General features: G+C 46.2%; 1 protein-coding gene across 2 annotated transcripts; it reads right to left on the bottom strand.

The window, feature by feature from the left end:
- SLC66A1 (solute carrier family 66 member 1) lies at positions 1 to 14,178 on the bottom strand. Of its 2 annotated transcripts, none has more exons than XM_053401027.1 (7): positions 13,930 to 14,178; positions 8,737 to 8,866; positions 6,842 to 6,929; positions 4,225 to 4,382; positions 3,275 to 3,367; positions 918 to 1,103; positions 1 to 324 (listed from the first exon to the last, which is right to left on the bottom strand). In XM_053401027.1, the coding sequence occupies exons 2-7, from the start codon at positions 8,833 to 8,835 to the stop codon at positions 226 to 228; spliced, it is 723 nt and encodes a 240-aa protein (XP_053257002.1). In that variant the 5' UTR covers positions 8,836 to 8,866; positions 13,930 to 14,178; the 3' UTR covers positions 1 to 225. The 2 variants fall into 2 exon arrangements, with proteins under 2 accessions (XP_053257002.1, XP_053257001.1); XM_053401026.1 differs by lacking the exon at positions 13,930 to 14,178 and adding an exon at positions 10,011 to 10,211.
- Positions 14,179 to 15,053: the final 875 nt, after the last annotated feature.

Here is a 15,053-nt window from a genome sequence, read left to right as displayed (position 1 = left end):
AAGATATGCACCATTTTCAGTCCTCAGCTTACAACCTGTGAGATTAATTCCCCAACCCACCCTTTTAAATAGAAACATTGTCCGTTTAGAGGTAGTCAGCCCAACCCCGAAATGGAGAAGGATCTGTTCAACAGTAAAGGATTAACTGTGTTGCGTGCTCTCCAAAGTCCAGTGGAATGGAGAAGACCTTCACAGCATCTTCATTCACTTAAAAATCATGCCTTGTCAGCTTTCGGTAGGTTCCTCTTGCGCACCCAGGAGAGCCTCTCTCTCTTCAAGCGACGGTAGCCTCTTCCGGCGGTAGGCAAGGAACTGAAACGAAATCTGAATTGGTGAAGTTAAGGACAGTTTCTGCAGCAGGAAGAGCCAATTCTAGTTTTTAATTGTGTGCCTCTTGATTTTACCGTTGGTCCATCTCAAATTAACTTGTGTAATCCTTTTTATTTTTTTAAAAGACCCTTGCTACTTAAATGTGGTGTTGCAAAAAAAAGAGAAAAGAAATCAAGGCAGCAGCATATATCTTCCTATATAGATAAAAACGTAAGGCTGTCGTCACGCAGCCCCATTGGAATGCCTCATCACAATTCTGAATTTACACGAAGACAGGGCAGAGGAGCAGAAGAGAAGATGCAGCAAAGTAGACCCACTTTCCTCCCAGGAGCTGAGCTGGTGTAGCTGGACCCAATCCCAGTTTTACCCATGCAGCTGTTTGGTAGCTTAGGCCCAACAGCACTCAGCAAGCTTTGTTGAGTAAGCAGAGAGTTGATTCCCTGGGTAAATAATTAAAAGATATGGCACTATGATGCATTGTCTATAGAATTCTCATATCTGCACGGGATTTTGCCTCTGCAGAAACGCAAAAAAAACCTGAACTCTGGCTGGGGGTGGGGGTGTCAGGGCAGAGAGAGAAAGGATACAACGATGTCAAGAGCCAGGACTCCCAAACTGCCAATCAACCATGGGAGGTGGTGGATGACGTAGCTGCCTTCAGCTTGGCCCCGATCCGGGTTTTTCAGCAGGACGCTGAGTCCGTACAAAGTGTTCCCCAGCATCACCAGAGCGAAGAGAGAGTAAGATATGCCGACGGTCGATTTTCTCTTGAACTGCAAGGAAAGTTAAGAGAAATTGCAATTATCAAGGCAGCCCTGTTTAGGGAAGCTTTTAATGTTTAATAGGTTATTGTATTTTAGTGTTCTGTTGGAAGCCGCCCAGAGTGGATGGGGAAACCCAGCCAGATGGGTGGGGTATAAATAATAAATTATTATTATTATTATTATTATTATTATTATTATTATTAGCAACAATAACAGCTCTCAAGGTTTTCTGGCAGGGAGTCTTTTCCCAGCCCTACCAGGCAATTCCTTCAGGGACTGAACACCAATCAGAGAGTCGGGAAGAATGGGGTGCAATTGCGGACATCTAAGGCAAACAACAGAGACGCGGGTGGCGCTGTGGGTTAAACCACAGAGCCTAGGACTTGTCGATCAGAAGGTTGGCGGTTCGAATCCCCGCGACGGGGTGAGCTCCCGTTGCTCAGTCCCTGCTCCTGCCAACCTAGCAGTTTGAAAGCACATCAATGTACAAGTAGATAACTAGGTACCGCTCTGGCGGGAAGGTAAACGGCGTTTCCGTGAGCTGCTCTGGTTCGCCAGAAACGGCTTAGTCATGTTGGCCACATGACCCGGAAGCTGTACGCCAGCTCCTTCGGCCAATAAAGCGAGATGAGCGCCGCAACCCCAGAGTCGGCCACAACTGGGCCTAATGTTCAGGGGTCCCTTTACCTTTACCTTTAAGCCAAACAACGCAGATGCATTTGGAATCGTGCAGACAGAAGCAGACTTCAGGCTTCTCAGATCTACATTGGTGGGTTTTTTTTATACTAGAATGGGAATGGAAACTCAGACCACGTGCAAGCAAAGCAGAATGTTCTGCCACCTGCTAAAAAGAAAGTAAAATTCTATATTCCTGCCGCTAGGAAAAACGTTTTCTTATATGCAACTGCTGTGGCCAGAATGATTATAGAAAAAAAATGGAAGGGAGAAAAAATTCCCTCAAAAAGAGAATGGCAAATAAGATTTTGTGAATACAGTGGTACCTCAGGTTACATACGCTTCAGGTTACATACGCTTCAGGTTACAGACTCCGCTAACCCAGAAATATTACCTTGGGTTAAGTACTTTGCTTCAGGATGAGAACAGAAATCGTGCTCTGGCGGCGCGGTAGCAGCGGGAGGCCCCATTAGCTAAAGTGGTGCTTCAGGTTAAGAACAGTTTCAGGTTAAGTACGGACCTCTGGAACGAATTAAGTACTTAACCTGAGCTACCACTGTATATAGAATCAGCAAAACTTACAGCAGTAGTAAGAAGCCAATCAGACCAAAAACTGATAGAGGAGTGGACTTGCGTGAAGGAATACATCAAAAAACATTGTTCTGGTATTAATATATTGACATGCAATGAATGAAACTGATAGAGTAAAAAATTAAGAAGAAATGGGTATAAGATGAGACAAGTCAAAAATAATATAACACAGCGAAAAAAAGAAACAAAGGAAGCCACACACAGGTAGAGGGAAGTCAAGATTTATGTTTGTATGTTTGTTTTTCTGTGTTTTTTTTGTAATCTAACTTGAGAGGTGTATGCATCTATGAATAATAAGTTTGTTTAGTGTTTTGTGTTTGTAAGTGTTGCATTTACAGTGGTACCTCGGGTTAAGAACTTAATTTGATCCAGAGGTCTGTACTTAACCTGAAACTGTTCTTAACCTGAAGCACCACTTTAGCTAATGGGGCCTCCTGCTGCTGCTGCACTGCCAGAGCACGATTTCTGTTCTCATCCTGAAGCAAAGTTCTTAACCTGAAGCACTATTTCTGGGTTAGCGGAGTCTGTATCCTGAAGCGTATGTAACCTGAAGCGTATGCCACCCAAGGTACCACTGTATCAATAAAAGTTTTTTTAAAAAGTAAAATTCTAGTCCTCATGGTTCAAAGAAAAGGGCCCATTTAAACAAAAGCAAAGTCAGCTGCCCTTATACTGAGCCAGACCACTGCTCCATTTAACTTGATCTTCTCTGACTGGCAGCAGCCACCCAGGGTTTCAGATGCCCTGTCTCTCCTGGCCCTATCCGGAAATGCCACTGCGAGTTGAACCCAGAAACTTCGACATGCAGAGCAGTTGCTCTGTCACTGAGATACTTTAACCTCCCTCCCAAGCCAGCCTGAAAGAGCCGCTGGTACTGAACCAGACCCTGCCCCATTTCCCCGAGCGCAGCTTACATTCGTGTAGATCTGTGGGACCCGGGAAAGCAGGTAGAGGACAGACGAAACAGACCCGATAATGAAACCAATGATTTCTTGCTGGGTGAAAGGCTGCGGAAGGAAACGAGGCCGTTAAAAATAAATAAATGGCCCAAGAACGGAACAGGTTTAAAATTAATTCTGCCCAAACCAGCCCGCCACCCTCTGGCTCCTCTCCTCTATTTTTTGAAAATATTTTTTATTCGTTTTTCAAGAATAAAGAAATATAGGCAGCTCTCAGTTTACAGTGGGGTTATTTTCTGGGAACAGCGTGTAAAGCCAAAATAGTGTAAAGTCAAAACAGACTGGGTCCATTGGCAGGTGGGAGTGCCAAAGCCTTTCCCCCCTGGCGCCTACCCCTGACCATTAGGTCCAGTCATGGACAACTCTGGGGTGTGGCACTCATCTCGCTTTACTGGCCGAGGTAGCAGGCGTACAGCTTCCGGGTCATGTGGCCAGCATGACTAAGCCGCTTCTGGCGAACCAGAGCAGCACACGGAAATGCCGTTTACCTTCCCGCTGGAGCGGTACCTATTTATCTACTTGCACTTTGACGTGCTTTCGAACTGCTAGGTGGGCAGGAGCAGGGACCGAGCAACGGGAGCTCACCCCATCGCAGGGATTCAAACCACCGACCTTCTGATCGGCAAGCCCTAGGCTCTGTGGTTTGCAGGGATTTGAACCGCCGACCTTCTGATCAGCAAGCCCTAGGCTCTGTGGTTTAGACCACAGCACCACCCGCGTCCCCCCCTTTTTATAGGTTTTCCAAATTACCCATAACACCCTTAGTGAAACATCATACATTTGTCGTAACCATGTCATAAATTGGGAGGGGTTTCTTCCAGCAGAAACCTGAGCACCAGGCCCGCCCTGCACCTCACATGACCTCCAGCTTCCGATCTTTAGGTGAAACAAATAAACAAACACACCTCCCACCCAGTACCATCTTCTGCGGACGAGAGAAGCATCCTCCCTCTGAAGGACGCAGTATCGTCTCCGGGAAGAGAGGAGGGTCTCTCCAGAAAGGAGGTCACAGACACCGTTCCCACAACGACGAACGCAAAAGCAGCATTGATTGAAGCAGAGACTGAGGAGGGAAAGAGAATTGGTGGTTTAGGATAAGCCAGAAAACTGGCCGGGGGGCGGCGGCGTGTGAACAAGGGGATGGGAAACCTCCTTAAAAAGTTTCCCGAAGTAATAATAATAATTTTATTCTTTGTACTCTGCCCATCTGGCTGGGTTGCCCCAGCCACTCTGAGACATATAAAAACATGGGTAGGCAAACTAAGGCCCAGGGGCCGGATCCAGCCCTATTGCCTTCTAAATCAGGCCCACGGACGGTCCGGAAATCAGCGTGTTTTTACATGAGTAGAATGTGTCCTTTTATTTAAAATGCATCTCCGGGTTATTTGTGGGGCCTGCCTGGTGTTTTTACATGAGTAGAATGTGTGCTCTTATTTAAAATGAATCTCCGTGTTATTTGTGGGGCCTGCCTGGTGTTTTTACATGAGTAGAATGTGTGCTCTTATTTAAAATGAATCTCTGGGTTATTTGTGGGGCCTGCCTGGTGTTTTTACATGACTAGAATGTGTCCTTTTATTTAAAATGAATCTCCGTGTTATTTGTGGGGCCTGCCTGGTGTTTTTACATGAGTAGAATGTGTACTTTTATTTAAAATGCATCTCTGGGTTATTTGTAAGGCATAGGAATTCATTGATTTCCCCCTCCAAAAAAATATAGTCCAGACCCCCCCAAGGTCTGAGGGACAGTGGACCGGCCCCCTGCTGAAAAAGTTTCCTGACCCCTGTATAAAAACATAATAAAACGTCAAACATGAAAAACTTCCCTATACAGGGCTGCCTTCAGATGTCTTCTAAATGTCAGATGGTTGTTTATTTCCTTGACATCTGATGGGAGGGAATTCCACAGGGCGGGCGCCACTACCGAGAAGGCCCTCTGCCTGGTTCCCTGTAGCTTCACTTCTCGCAGTGAGGGAACCACCAGAAGGCCCTCGGAGCTGGACCAACGCAGCAAGCTTCTGCCTGACAATTTCCCCAACAATTCAGCAGTGTGACATAGTGGTTTGGAGCATCAGCCTAGGACCTGGGACAGCAGAGTTCAAATCCCCCACTCAGCCGCAAAGCTCGCTGGGGGAGCTTGGGCCCGTCACTGCCTCTTGGCCTATTCTAGCCCGCAGGGTTGTTTTCGTGAGGGCAAAATGGATCGGGGAGAACCATGTATGCCACTTGGAGGAAAGTTGGGATATGAGAGGCAGTGTGGCGTAGTGGTTAGCCTGTTTTGCCGGAACCTGGGAGAGAACAGGGTTCAAATCTGCCCCCTCTTTCTTTTTTCTTTTCCTTTCTCCTCCTGTGATGAGGCTGCATTTTAATATTTTAATGTTTCAATATTTTAATATTGCATTTTAATCTTGTTTTTAAGTTGTATTCATTCAACTTGTTTTTATTATTGCTTCTTAGCTGCCCTAAGCCCGGCCTTGGCTGGGGAGGGCAGGGTATAAATAAAAATTATTATTATTATTATTATTATTATTATTATTATTAGGCTCACTGGAGGCCAGTACCTGCCCTCTCAGCCTAACCTACGGCCCAGGATTGCTGTGGGGATTACATGAGCTCAATAGAGGAAAAAAGTGCAATTAGTCAATAATAAATCATTATTAGTAATGTTTAGCCCTACTGTGGCTTTTTGGGGGTACATTTAGGGTTTCCCAGAATTATGACATCAGTAACAGATTTTCCTTCAGAGGAACAGTCTCAAAATTACACCCTGCCACTGACCTTCAGCCTCACAGTGTTAAAATATTTCAAAAAAAGAGGAAGAGATAAATTCATTATCAGCAGTCAGGAAGTTGTTCACAGAGTTAACAGATCTACAGGAAGGATTGGTTAAAAAAAAAAAGTTTAATGAAATTAACAAGATGGAGAGGCAAGTCCTTTGTTTTAAAGGGTGGGGAAAGATTTAAGGATTGGGATTTAAGATTGACCCAGGGCTTCTAATTTATGAATCCTTGCCAAACTTTAGATTGTAGGTGTTTTGAGACAACAATCTGCCCTTTTGTACTCTAAAGCATCACACAAACTGATAGGACTATACAAATTGATAACCGTTAAAATGTATAGGACAGGAACGTGGTTATGCAGTGGCAGAGTAGATGTTGAGCCCTGGAGCCAATTGAGCCTTAGAGCATGTACAGAGTGCCCACCCACACCAGCTTGCATTCTACCCTGGAAGTCGGTGAGCATTGAGTAGAAAGGTTTCAAGGGTATTCCAGGAAAACTGCAGCACTGGCACTTTGGTTCGTTCTTAACCATAGGCAAAGTAGGACAGAGAACTCTGCACATGCCCACAGAGGTAAAAACTAGAATTAAGTTGCATACCCCAAACCCTTAAATGGGGCCCCAACTTGTGTTGAAAGTATTTCCTGAGAGCAGGGCTAATGTTTTGGTTTTTTAAAAAAAAGTTACAATTGTTTAATGTTTTGCAAAACCTGCTTTTCTTGGCCCGTGTTAGTGAGTTGAAACTTACAGGTTCTGTTCTGGTTCTTGACTTTGTAATAGAGGTAGAGGGACATCATAAGCAGGTCTGCCAGTACGTAATAGATGGCTGTGTATACCTGTGGCAGAGAAAGAGAGAAAGAAAGAGAGAAAGAGAGAAAGAGAGAAAGAGAGAGAGAGAGAGAGAGAGAGAGAGACAGAGAGAGAGAGAGAGAGAGAGAGAGAGAAGCTACTGTCAACAGCAACTCTGAATTTAAAAGAATTAAAATTCTGCACCCAGGCTATACAGATTCCGCAAAGTGATCCAGATGTTTGGGACTACAATTCCCATCATCCCTGACCACGGGTCCTGTTAGCTAGGGATGATGGGAATTGTAGTCCCAAACATCTGGAGGGTCGGAGTTTGCCTATGCTATGGTTACCAGATTTTTTTCAATGAATCCGAGGATACTTTTATTTTTATTTTTGGAAGCTGAGTAGCAACAGGGAGTAAGACCCTGGGCCCAAGAACACATGCGTATTGTATAAAGGTGCAAAGCCCTTCTTTCGCACCCTGTGAAACATAAATGCGCAGTTTTTTAAAAAACCTGGGCAACAGTGTGCAGCCTGCCTGTGACTCCCGAGCCTTCCCTGATCTCCTGCCCCCTTCTCCCTTTCTTTTGACAGATTGGGGAAGGTTCGGGAGTCGCAGGCAGGCGGCCGTTGCCCAGTTTTAATAATAATAATAATAATAATAATAATAATACCCCGCCCATCTGGCTGGGTTTCCCCAGCCACTCTGGGTAGCTTCCAACAGAACACTAAAATACAATAACCTAAAAGCTTCCCTAAACAGGGCTGCCTTTTACAAAACTCTGCGCATTTATGTTTCGCAGGGTTTGAAAGAAGGGCTTTGCACCTTGCCTGGCAGAGAAACTGCGCGCCTTGCGCCCCTTCAGGGCAACGACCGCCCGCCCACAACTCCTGAGCCTCCCCCAATCTGTCAAAACAAAGGGCGAAGGGGGCAAGAGATCTGTACCGCCGGACGTCCCCGGTTCTCCTTCGGCAGTGGCGGCGGCAGTGAGCAGCTCCCGAAGCCAGCCAGAGCCAACTGCGCTACCAGACTGGCTCTGGGCTGCTGAGGCTGCCGTTGCCACGTTTCCCGGGGACAGATTTGCAAATATGGGGACATTCCGGGGATGGAATTTGTCCAGGGACAGATCTGCAAATCCGGGGACTGTCCCTGGGAACCGGGGACATCTGGTAACCTAGCCTATGCCTACCCTTCATCCTCTTGCGTCACCCTCCTCAGCACCCATTCCAGCTGGTCAATATTCTTAAACTGGGATGATGATGATATTTATTTATTTATTTATTTATTTATTTATTTATACATACCCCGCCCATCTGGCTGAGTTTCCCCAGCCACTCTGGGCGGTTCACAATTGAGTGTTAAAAACAATACAGCGTTAAATATTAAAAACTTCCCTAAACAGGGCTGCCTTCAGATGTTTTTTGAAGATAAGATAGCTGCTTATTTCCTTCACATCTGAAGGGAGGGCGTTCCACAGGGCGGGCGCCACTACCGAGAAGGCCCTCTGCCTGGTTCCCTGTAACCTCACTTCTTGCAATGAGGGAACCGCCAGAAGGCCCTCGGAGCTGGATCTCAGTGTCCGGGCTGAACGATGGGGGTGGAGATGCTCCTTTAGGTATACTGGGCCGAGGCCGTTTAGGGCTTTAAAGGTCAGCACCAACACTTTGAATTGTGCTCGGAAACGTACTGGGAGCCAATGCAGATCTGGATTAGATGCCCAGAACTGGACACAGGACTCCCAGGTGAGGTCTGACCAGGGCAGAACAGAGTGGTCCTATTTTAAACCACACAAAACATGGATGAGAGCATCTATTTCAGTTCAGTTCACTCTGTTCCAGAAAGGCTCTTCTTACCTGTAGTGGTAGCTGGTCAGCCAAGAATGACCCAATCAGGTTTAAAGAGTCTCCTCCTAACCACCCCAAAAGGAAGTAGACAGATAATGCCTGGTCCATAATCCCAGTTTTACAGGCCAGGTAGTATTGGCTGCAGCAGGGAGACATTGGAGGAAGAAGCAGTTAGAGTAGGCTTGCTGGTCAAGCTTTGCTTGGTCACCTAGGGCAAGCACATTATATCTCCAGGTGACCAGTTAGTTAGTTAGTTTTACGGGTTTTATTTTATTTAAAAGTAGGCATAAACTGCATGATATTTTTTAATCTCTAAAAAGTGTAGGATGCAAGAACATCGCTGAAACAAAAATGCAACGTGTAAACAGCAAAACAGTTGTCTATTTTTTATTTTATTTGTCGAATTTATATTACCGCCCTATACCCGGAGGTCTCAGGGCAGTTCAGAGATTTTATCAAAGATAAAAACCACAAAATACATAACCGAAATGAACAACAACCCAATAACGCCCCCCCCCCCCCCGCAAAAAAAAAATCCACCACATTTTAAAAGGTCATAGGATGTCAATCAAATTAACCAAAGGCCTGGTTAATTAAGTTCTGGGGAGCAGAAAAGCAAACAAAAACAAATAAAATTTCAGGGAATTCAGAGAAATAAAGACAGGGTCTTCAATCTTGGGTCAGGGAAAGCCTGGGCAAAAAGATATACACGTATTTAAGAATGTAAGAAGAGCTGCTATATCAGGGTCAATGGGCCACCTAGCCGGCAACCATTTTTCCTCAGAGAGATCTTTCTCAAGACATCTGAAACAAGTAACGACCGCTGCTTCACCTATGCACTTCATTTTAAATGATGTTTTCGCAACCTGCCCGGAATCCATTTGGTGAGTAATAAGTAGATATATTTCCTGGGCTTTACTTTAATAGACAACGTAGGTGAGAACTGCAACGAAATGTTGCAGCGCAGGGCGCACTACCTTGCTCGAGATTGCAGCCAGCCACATGAACTTTGTGTCTCATTTGGAGGGATTTTGTCGTTGCCATTGCAAAGAAAGTGGGGAAAAGGAAAGCTCGGAGTTTCCTAAGGGCAGCAGGAGACTTGCTCGAGCGGGAAGTGACTCACGCCTCCAAAAAAATATATGTTGCGTCAGGGTTGGTTAGCAATGAGAAACTCGCCCGTCATTCCAGCAGTGGGTTGTTGAGTTCTTCAATTAGGAGATCTGATCTCTCAAGGCAAACAAAGAGGAAGCAACCGTTTGTTGTTTTTGCTTTTTGTTACTTACGGGAAAGCCGCTGCAGCAAAGCAGAAGATGGAGAGCAAGCCCAGCACCACGCTGGATATGTCCCAGCCGTCCTGGGCACATTCGTGGAATATCTCCCAAACCCACTGGGAGCCATTGGGGCAATCTGAGAAATTCATGCTCAGGGAACCTATCATTTGCAGATGAACCGGCATTGTGCGTATCTGAGCGAAGGCTCAATTTAGGGAAAGGGAGGCAAGGCTGCAGAAGTCACACGAAACATAAGGAGCAGGATTATTTGTCCATAGCCGAACCGTGAACCTGCCAAGGAAGAAAGGAAAGAAATGTGTCATAGGAATCAGTCTTTTAGCGTGGCTGCACTCTGAAACTCCCTGCTAATTGACATTGGTCAAATGTCTCAATTGTATTCTTCCTGACGTCTGCTAAAAAACTTTTCCTTTTAGGTAAAGCCTTTTCAGACACATATTTAATCCATAATTTTAACCTAGAATGCTAAACAAACATCTAGAGGGAATCAGGTTGGGGGAGGCTAGTTTAAAGGGTTGTATCCAACTAAGCAAGGGACGCGGGTGACGCTGTGGGTTAAACCACAGAGCCTAGGGCTTGCCGATCAGAAGGTCGGCGGTTCGAATCCCTGTGACGGGGTGAGCTCCCGTTGCTCGGCCCCTGCTCCTGCCAACCTAGCAGTTTAAAAGCACCTCAAAGTGCAAGTAGATAAATAGGTACCACTCCAGCGGGAAGGTAAATGTTGTTTCCGTGAGCTGCTCTGGTTCGCCAGAAGCAGCTTAGTCATGCTGGCCACATGACCCGGAAGCTGTACGCCGGCTCCCTCGGCCAATAAAGCGAGATAAGCGCCACAACCCCAGAGTTGGTCATGACTGGACCTAATGGTCAGGGGTCCCTTTACCTTTACCTTAATGTAGGAGGAGAGGTCTATCAATGGTTACTAGCCCCACTGAAATGAATGAACCTAAATTAGCGAAACTGTGTGGTTGGTCTACTCCAGAGGTCAGCAACCTTTTTCAGCCGCGGGCCGGTCCACCGTCCCTCAGACCATGTGGTGGGCCAGACTATATTTTGGAGGAAAAAATGAACGAATTCCTATGCCCGACAAATTACCCAGAGATGCCTTTTAAATAAAAGGACACATTCTACTCATGTAAAAACACGCTGATTCCCGGACCGTCTGCGGGCTGGATTGAGAAGGCGATTGAGGCAATCCAGCCCCTGGGCCTTAGGTTGCCTACCCCGGTCTACTCTTAACATTGGATGCAAGCCAGTACAGCTATTTGCCACTGGGGCTTAATGGAGCCTCCAAGTTCAGGGGTAGTGTATCTCTAACTACCAGCCTGGACCCAAATGTCAAGGGAAACCCTCCATCTCTTTCAAACCCTCCCCTCCCTAACCTGGGCACTGTCCAAAGCAGCTACTCTTGCAAAGCACTTTTTCTGGGATCTGTACAGCTGACACGAGGGCCATCAGCATTTTGCATACTTAAAAAAACAGCTCAAGGAAGAATCACACTCGTGAGCAGGGAACCTTTCACAATCCCACAGGCAAAGCAAAAGAGAGAGGACTTTAGCCGGCAAGGATTGCCCACCCCAGCACATATTCTTGCTTTGCAGGCACAGAGAAATCGTCATTTCAGCACAAAATTTATTTTTCATTCTGACACACACAAACACACACACACACACACACAGAGAGAGAGAGAGAGAGAGAGAGAGAGAGGGAGAGAGTGAGTTTGGTCTTCCAAAGCTGAATTCTTTTTTCTTCTTTTTTCTTTTTTGCTAGCCAAACAAGAAAGTAAAAAGCTTTTTAAAAAAAAACCACAAAACTTTCTGACTGGAGTCCAAAGGCAAGACCAGATTCTGGAGCGCTTCACCTTGGTGTGTGTAAACAAGAGGGTGACAAACCACTTCAGTATTTACCACACAGTGACCTGGTTTGCTATCCAAATGTTTGTCTGAGAAGAAGTCCAGTGGAGTCTCCCCAGCCCCACATCCCTGGTCTGTTCTAGGTGAGGACAAAAGGCTGTTTTTCATTCTATAGATCCGGGTGGAAAAGAGGTCACAAAACCATCAGCCCTCGTGAACAAAGATCACTTGGAGAATTTAGAGCTGGGGTCAGCAAACTTTTTCAGCAGGGGGCCGGTCCACTGTCCCTCAGACCTTGTGAGGGCCGGACTATATTTTTTGGGGGGAAATGAACAAATTCCTATGCCCCACAATAACCCAGAGATGCATTTTAAATACAGTGGTACGTCAGGTTAAGAACTTAATTCATTCCAGAGGTCCGTTCTTAACCTGAGGTACCACTTTAGCTAATGGGGCCTCCCGCCGCCGCCACACGATTTCTGTTCTCATCCTGAAGCAAAGTTCTTAACCCGAGGTACTATTTCTGGGTTAGCGGAGTCTGTAACCTGAAGCGTATGTAACCTAAAGCGTCTGTAACCTGAGGTACCACTGTAAAAGGGCATATTCTACTCATGTAAAAACACCAGGCAGGCCCCACAAATAACCCAGAGATGCATTTTAAATAGAAGGACACATTCTACTCATGTAAAAACACACTGATTCCCGGACCGTCCGTGGGCCGGATTTAGAAGGCAATTGGGCCGGATCCGGCCCCCGGGCCTTAGTTTGCCTACTCATGATTTAGAGAGTATCCTGCTCTCTCACGGTAGCTAAGGAACTGTCCCGAAGGGACATTGAGGCTTTGGCCTGATGGAAATTTGGTGGGGGAAATCTACTCTGCTATAGCTAGGGGCCAGAACTTTTGGGTTAGGTTCTATCGGTTACTGCAAGAACAGGGCAACTGTTTCAAAAAAAAAAAAATAGAGTTGCAAAAAAAAAAAAAAAATAGGAGCCAGAATAGCATCCACAATGACCTTCCCCAGGGCAGATCTAGCAGGTGGAACAACAATGAAGTGAATTCCAAACTGGCTGTGAGCAAAGATGGAGGAATATACTCGGCGCATGCCCAGAGTTACTCTTGTTTACCGCTGCTTTCCACCTTTGCAGAGGTCTGGAAATGAAAGAAGCCACTTGTACATAATTAGCCACTTGTAATAATTAGCAGTTGCAATGGGCCACGATTCATCTTCTCCCACCCATCCAAAAACGTTCAATATACCATCAAAGAAAATGAACAAAAACATTTTCCTCCCTACCAAACTCCACTTAATAATAAGGTTTTCCCCAGGCTGAATCATTACCCATTTTTTCAAGCCTGGGGGCAGTTCTGGGACACAGGAAAGCTTCTGAGCACAGGCAGAGTGGTTTATTTTATTTTGTAAGAAAGGAGGAACCACACCCAAGGCCTTCGGTGGGATGGGGGCTTGCTGATAAACAGCCTCCTGATAAACCTAAGCCCCAGGTGGTCTCCATTTCATTTGCAAGACAGTCATCAAGGAATAATGATAGATAGTAATAACTCAATCTTCTTGTGTGGCTGCACTTTGGAACTCCCTGCCCATTGAAATAGGAGCCTTCACTCTCCTCTTTTTCGGTGCCGGCTAAAAACATTTTTACGCCAGCCTCCCCAGATTATTACGATGCAAGTTTTAATCTGTTTTTAGTCTATTGCTATTTTACCTTAAATAGCAATTACCTTATTGTTGTTTTTTGTGCTAATTTTATCGTTTTGCCTTTTGGAAACTGCTTTTGAGAAGGTTTTTTAAAAAAATAAATATAAAAATCAAGCGGTATATAAAATTTATAAATATATTGTACTTAGCATCACGAATTTTTATCATCCTGGCCTTTTGGCTAGTACGATAAACCTATGGAGAAATTAAGCTGGGAAAGGAAAAGAGGGTTTTAAAACAATACCTGCCCTGGTTTGACCTCGGGGGAGGGAAACATCGTGCCCTACTACCCCCGGGTTAGGAACCCTGCTTCCCCTGGGGACAACCCCCAACCGCAATCATTCAACTCACTCCGATTCCCAAAGATGCTGAAGGCGCTTTAGCTCCTGGCCCTCGTCTGCGCGCCCCGGGGTGCCATTGCGCCCAAACCGGATTCGCTCCTCTTGGCGGCTGTTCAGACGCCGACCTGGAGCGCGGCTTTGTTTTGTTCTCAGCCCGACTCGGCCGCAGCTCCTCCCCTGCGGCGCCGGCGGGAGGGTTGGCGGAGGCGGCCGAGTCAGCTGACGGCAGAGCCCGCCCCATCGAAGGGGGAGGAATCGGGGCCTCGCTCCGCCTCCCGGCAGGGGGAACAAAGAGTCAGCCCTACCGAACGCGCCGACCCAGCCGCCCGCGTTTTGGAAGCGCCTCGGGGCGGAGCTCTGCGGTTTGATGGTGGCGGCGCCTTAGAATGCAGTGGTATCTCGGGTTACAGACGCTGCAGGTTACAGACTCCGCTAACCCAGGAATAGAACCTCGGGTTAAGAACTTTGCTTCAGGATGAGAACAGAAATCGTGCTCCAGCGGCGCAGCGGGAGGCCCCATTAGCTAAAGTGGTGCTTCAGGTTAAGAACAGTTTCAGGTTAAGAACGGACCTCCGGAACGAATTAAGTACTTAACCCGAGGTACCACTGTAATTGTAGAGTTGGTCAAGGGGATCCCTGAGGGTCATCTAGTCCACCCCCCCCCCGCAATGCAGGAATCTCAACTAAAGCATCCCTGATAGACGGCCATCCAACCTCTGCTTAAAACCTTCCAGTGAAATCCCAAAAAACTTTAGAACCATCTTTATGTATGCAACTACGGCGGCTAGAATTTTAGTAGCAAAACACTGGAAATGTGACTTAATTCCTACAAAGCTTGACTGGCAGGTGAAGATGATAGAATACTTGGAAATTGTGAAAATGACTGGGAGAATAAGAGGAAACTCAAACCAGAAAGTGTGTAAAGAATGGATAACATCTAAAGAATATCTAAAACAATATTGTGAAAATGCAAATCTCCTGACAGGTCTAGATTGAATCTTGAATATTAAGGGTAACTATGAATGTAGAAGGGACTTGGGTGGTGCTATGGGTTAAAACACAAAGCCTAGGGCTTGCAGATCAGAAGACAGGCGGTTCGAATCCTCGTGATGGGGTAACCTCCTGTTGCTCGGT

The sequence above is a fragment of the Podarcis raffonei genome, chromosome 8, assembly GCF_027172205.1.
Source record: "Podarcis raffonei isolate rPodRaf1 chromosome 8, rPodRaf1.pri, whole genome shotgun sequence".
Taxonomy (NCBI): domain Eukaryota; kingdom Metazoa; phylum Chordata; class Lepidosauria; order Squamata; family Lacertidae; genus Podarcis; species Podarcis raffonei.
This window is presented reverse-complemented; position numbering and strand designations above follow the sequence as displayed.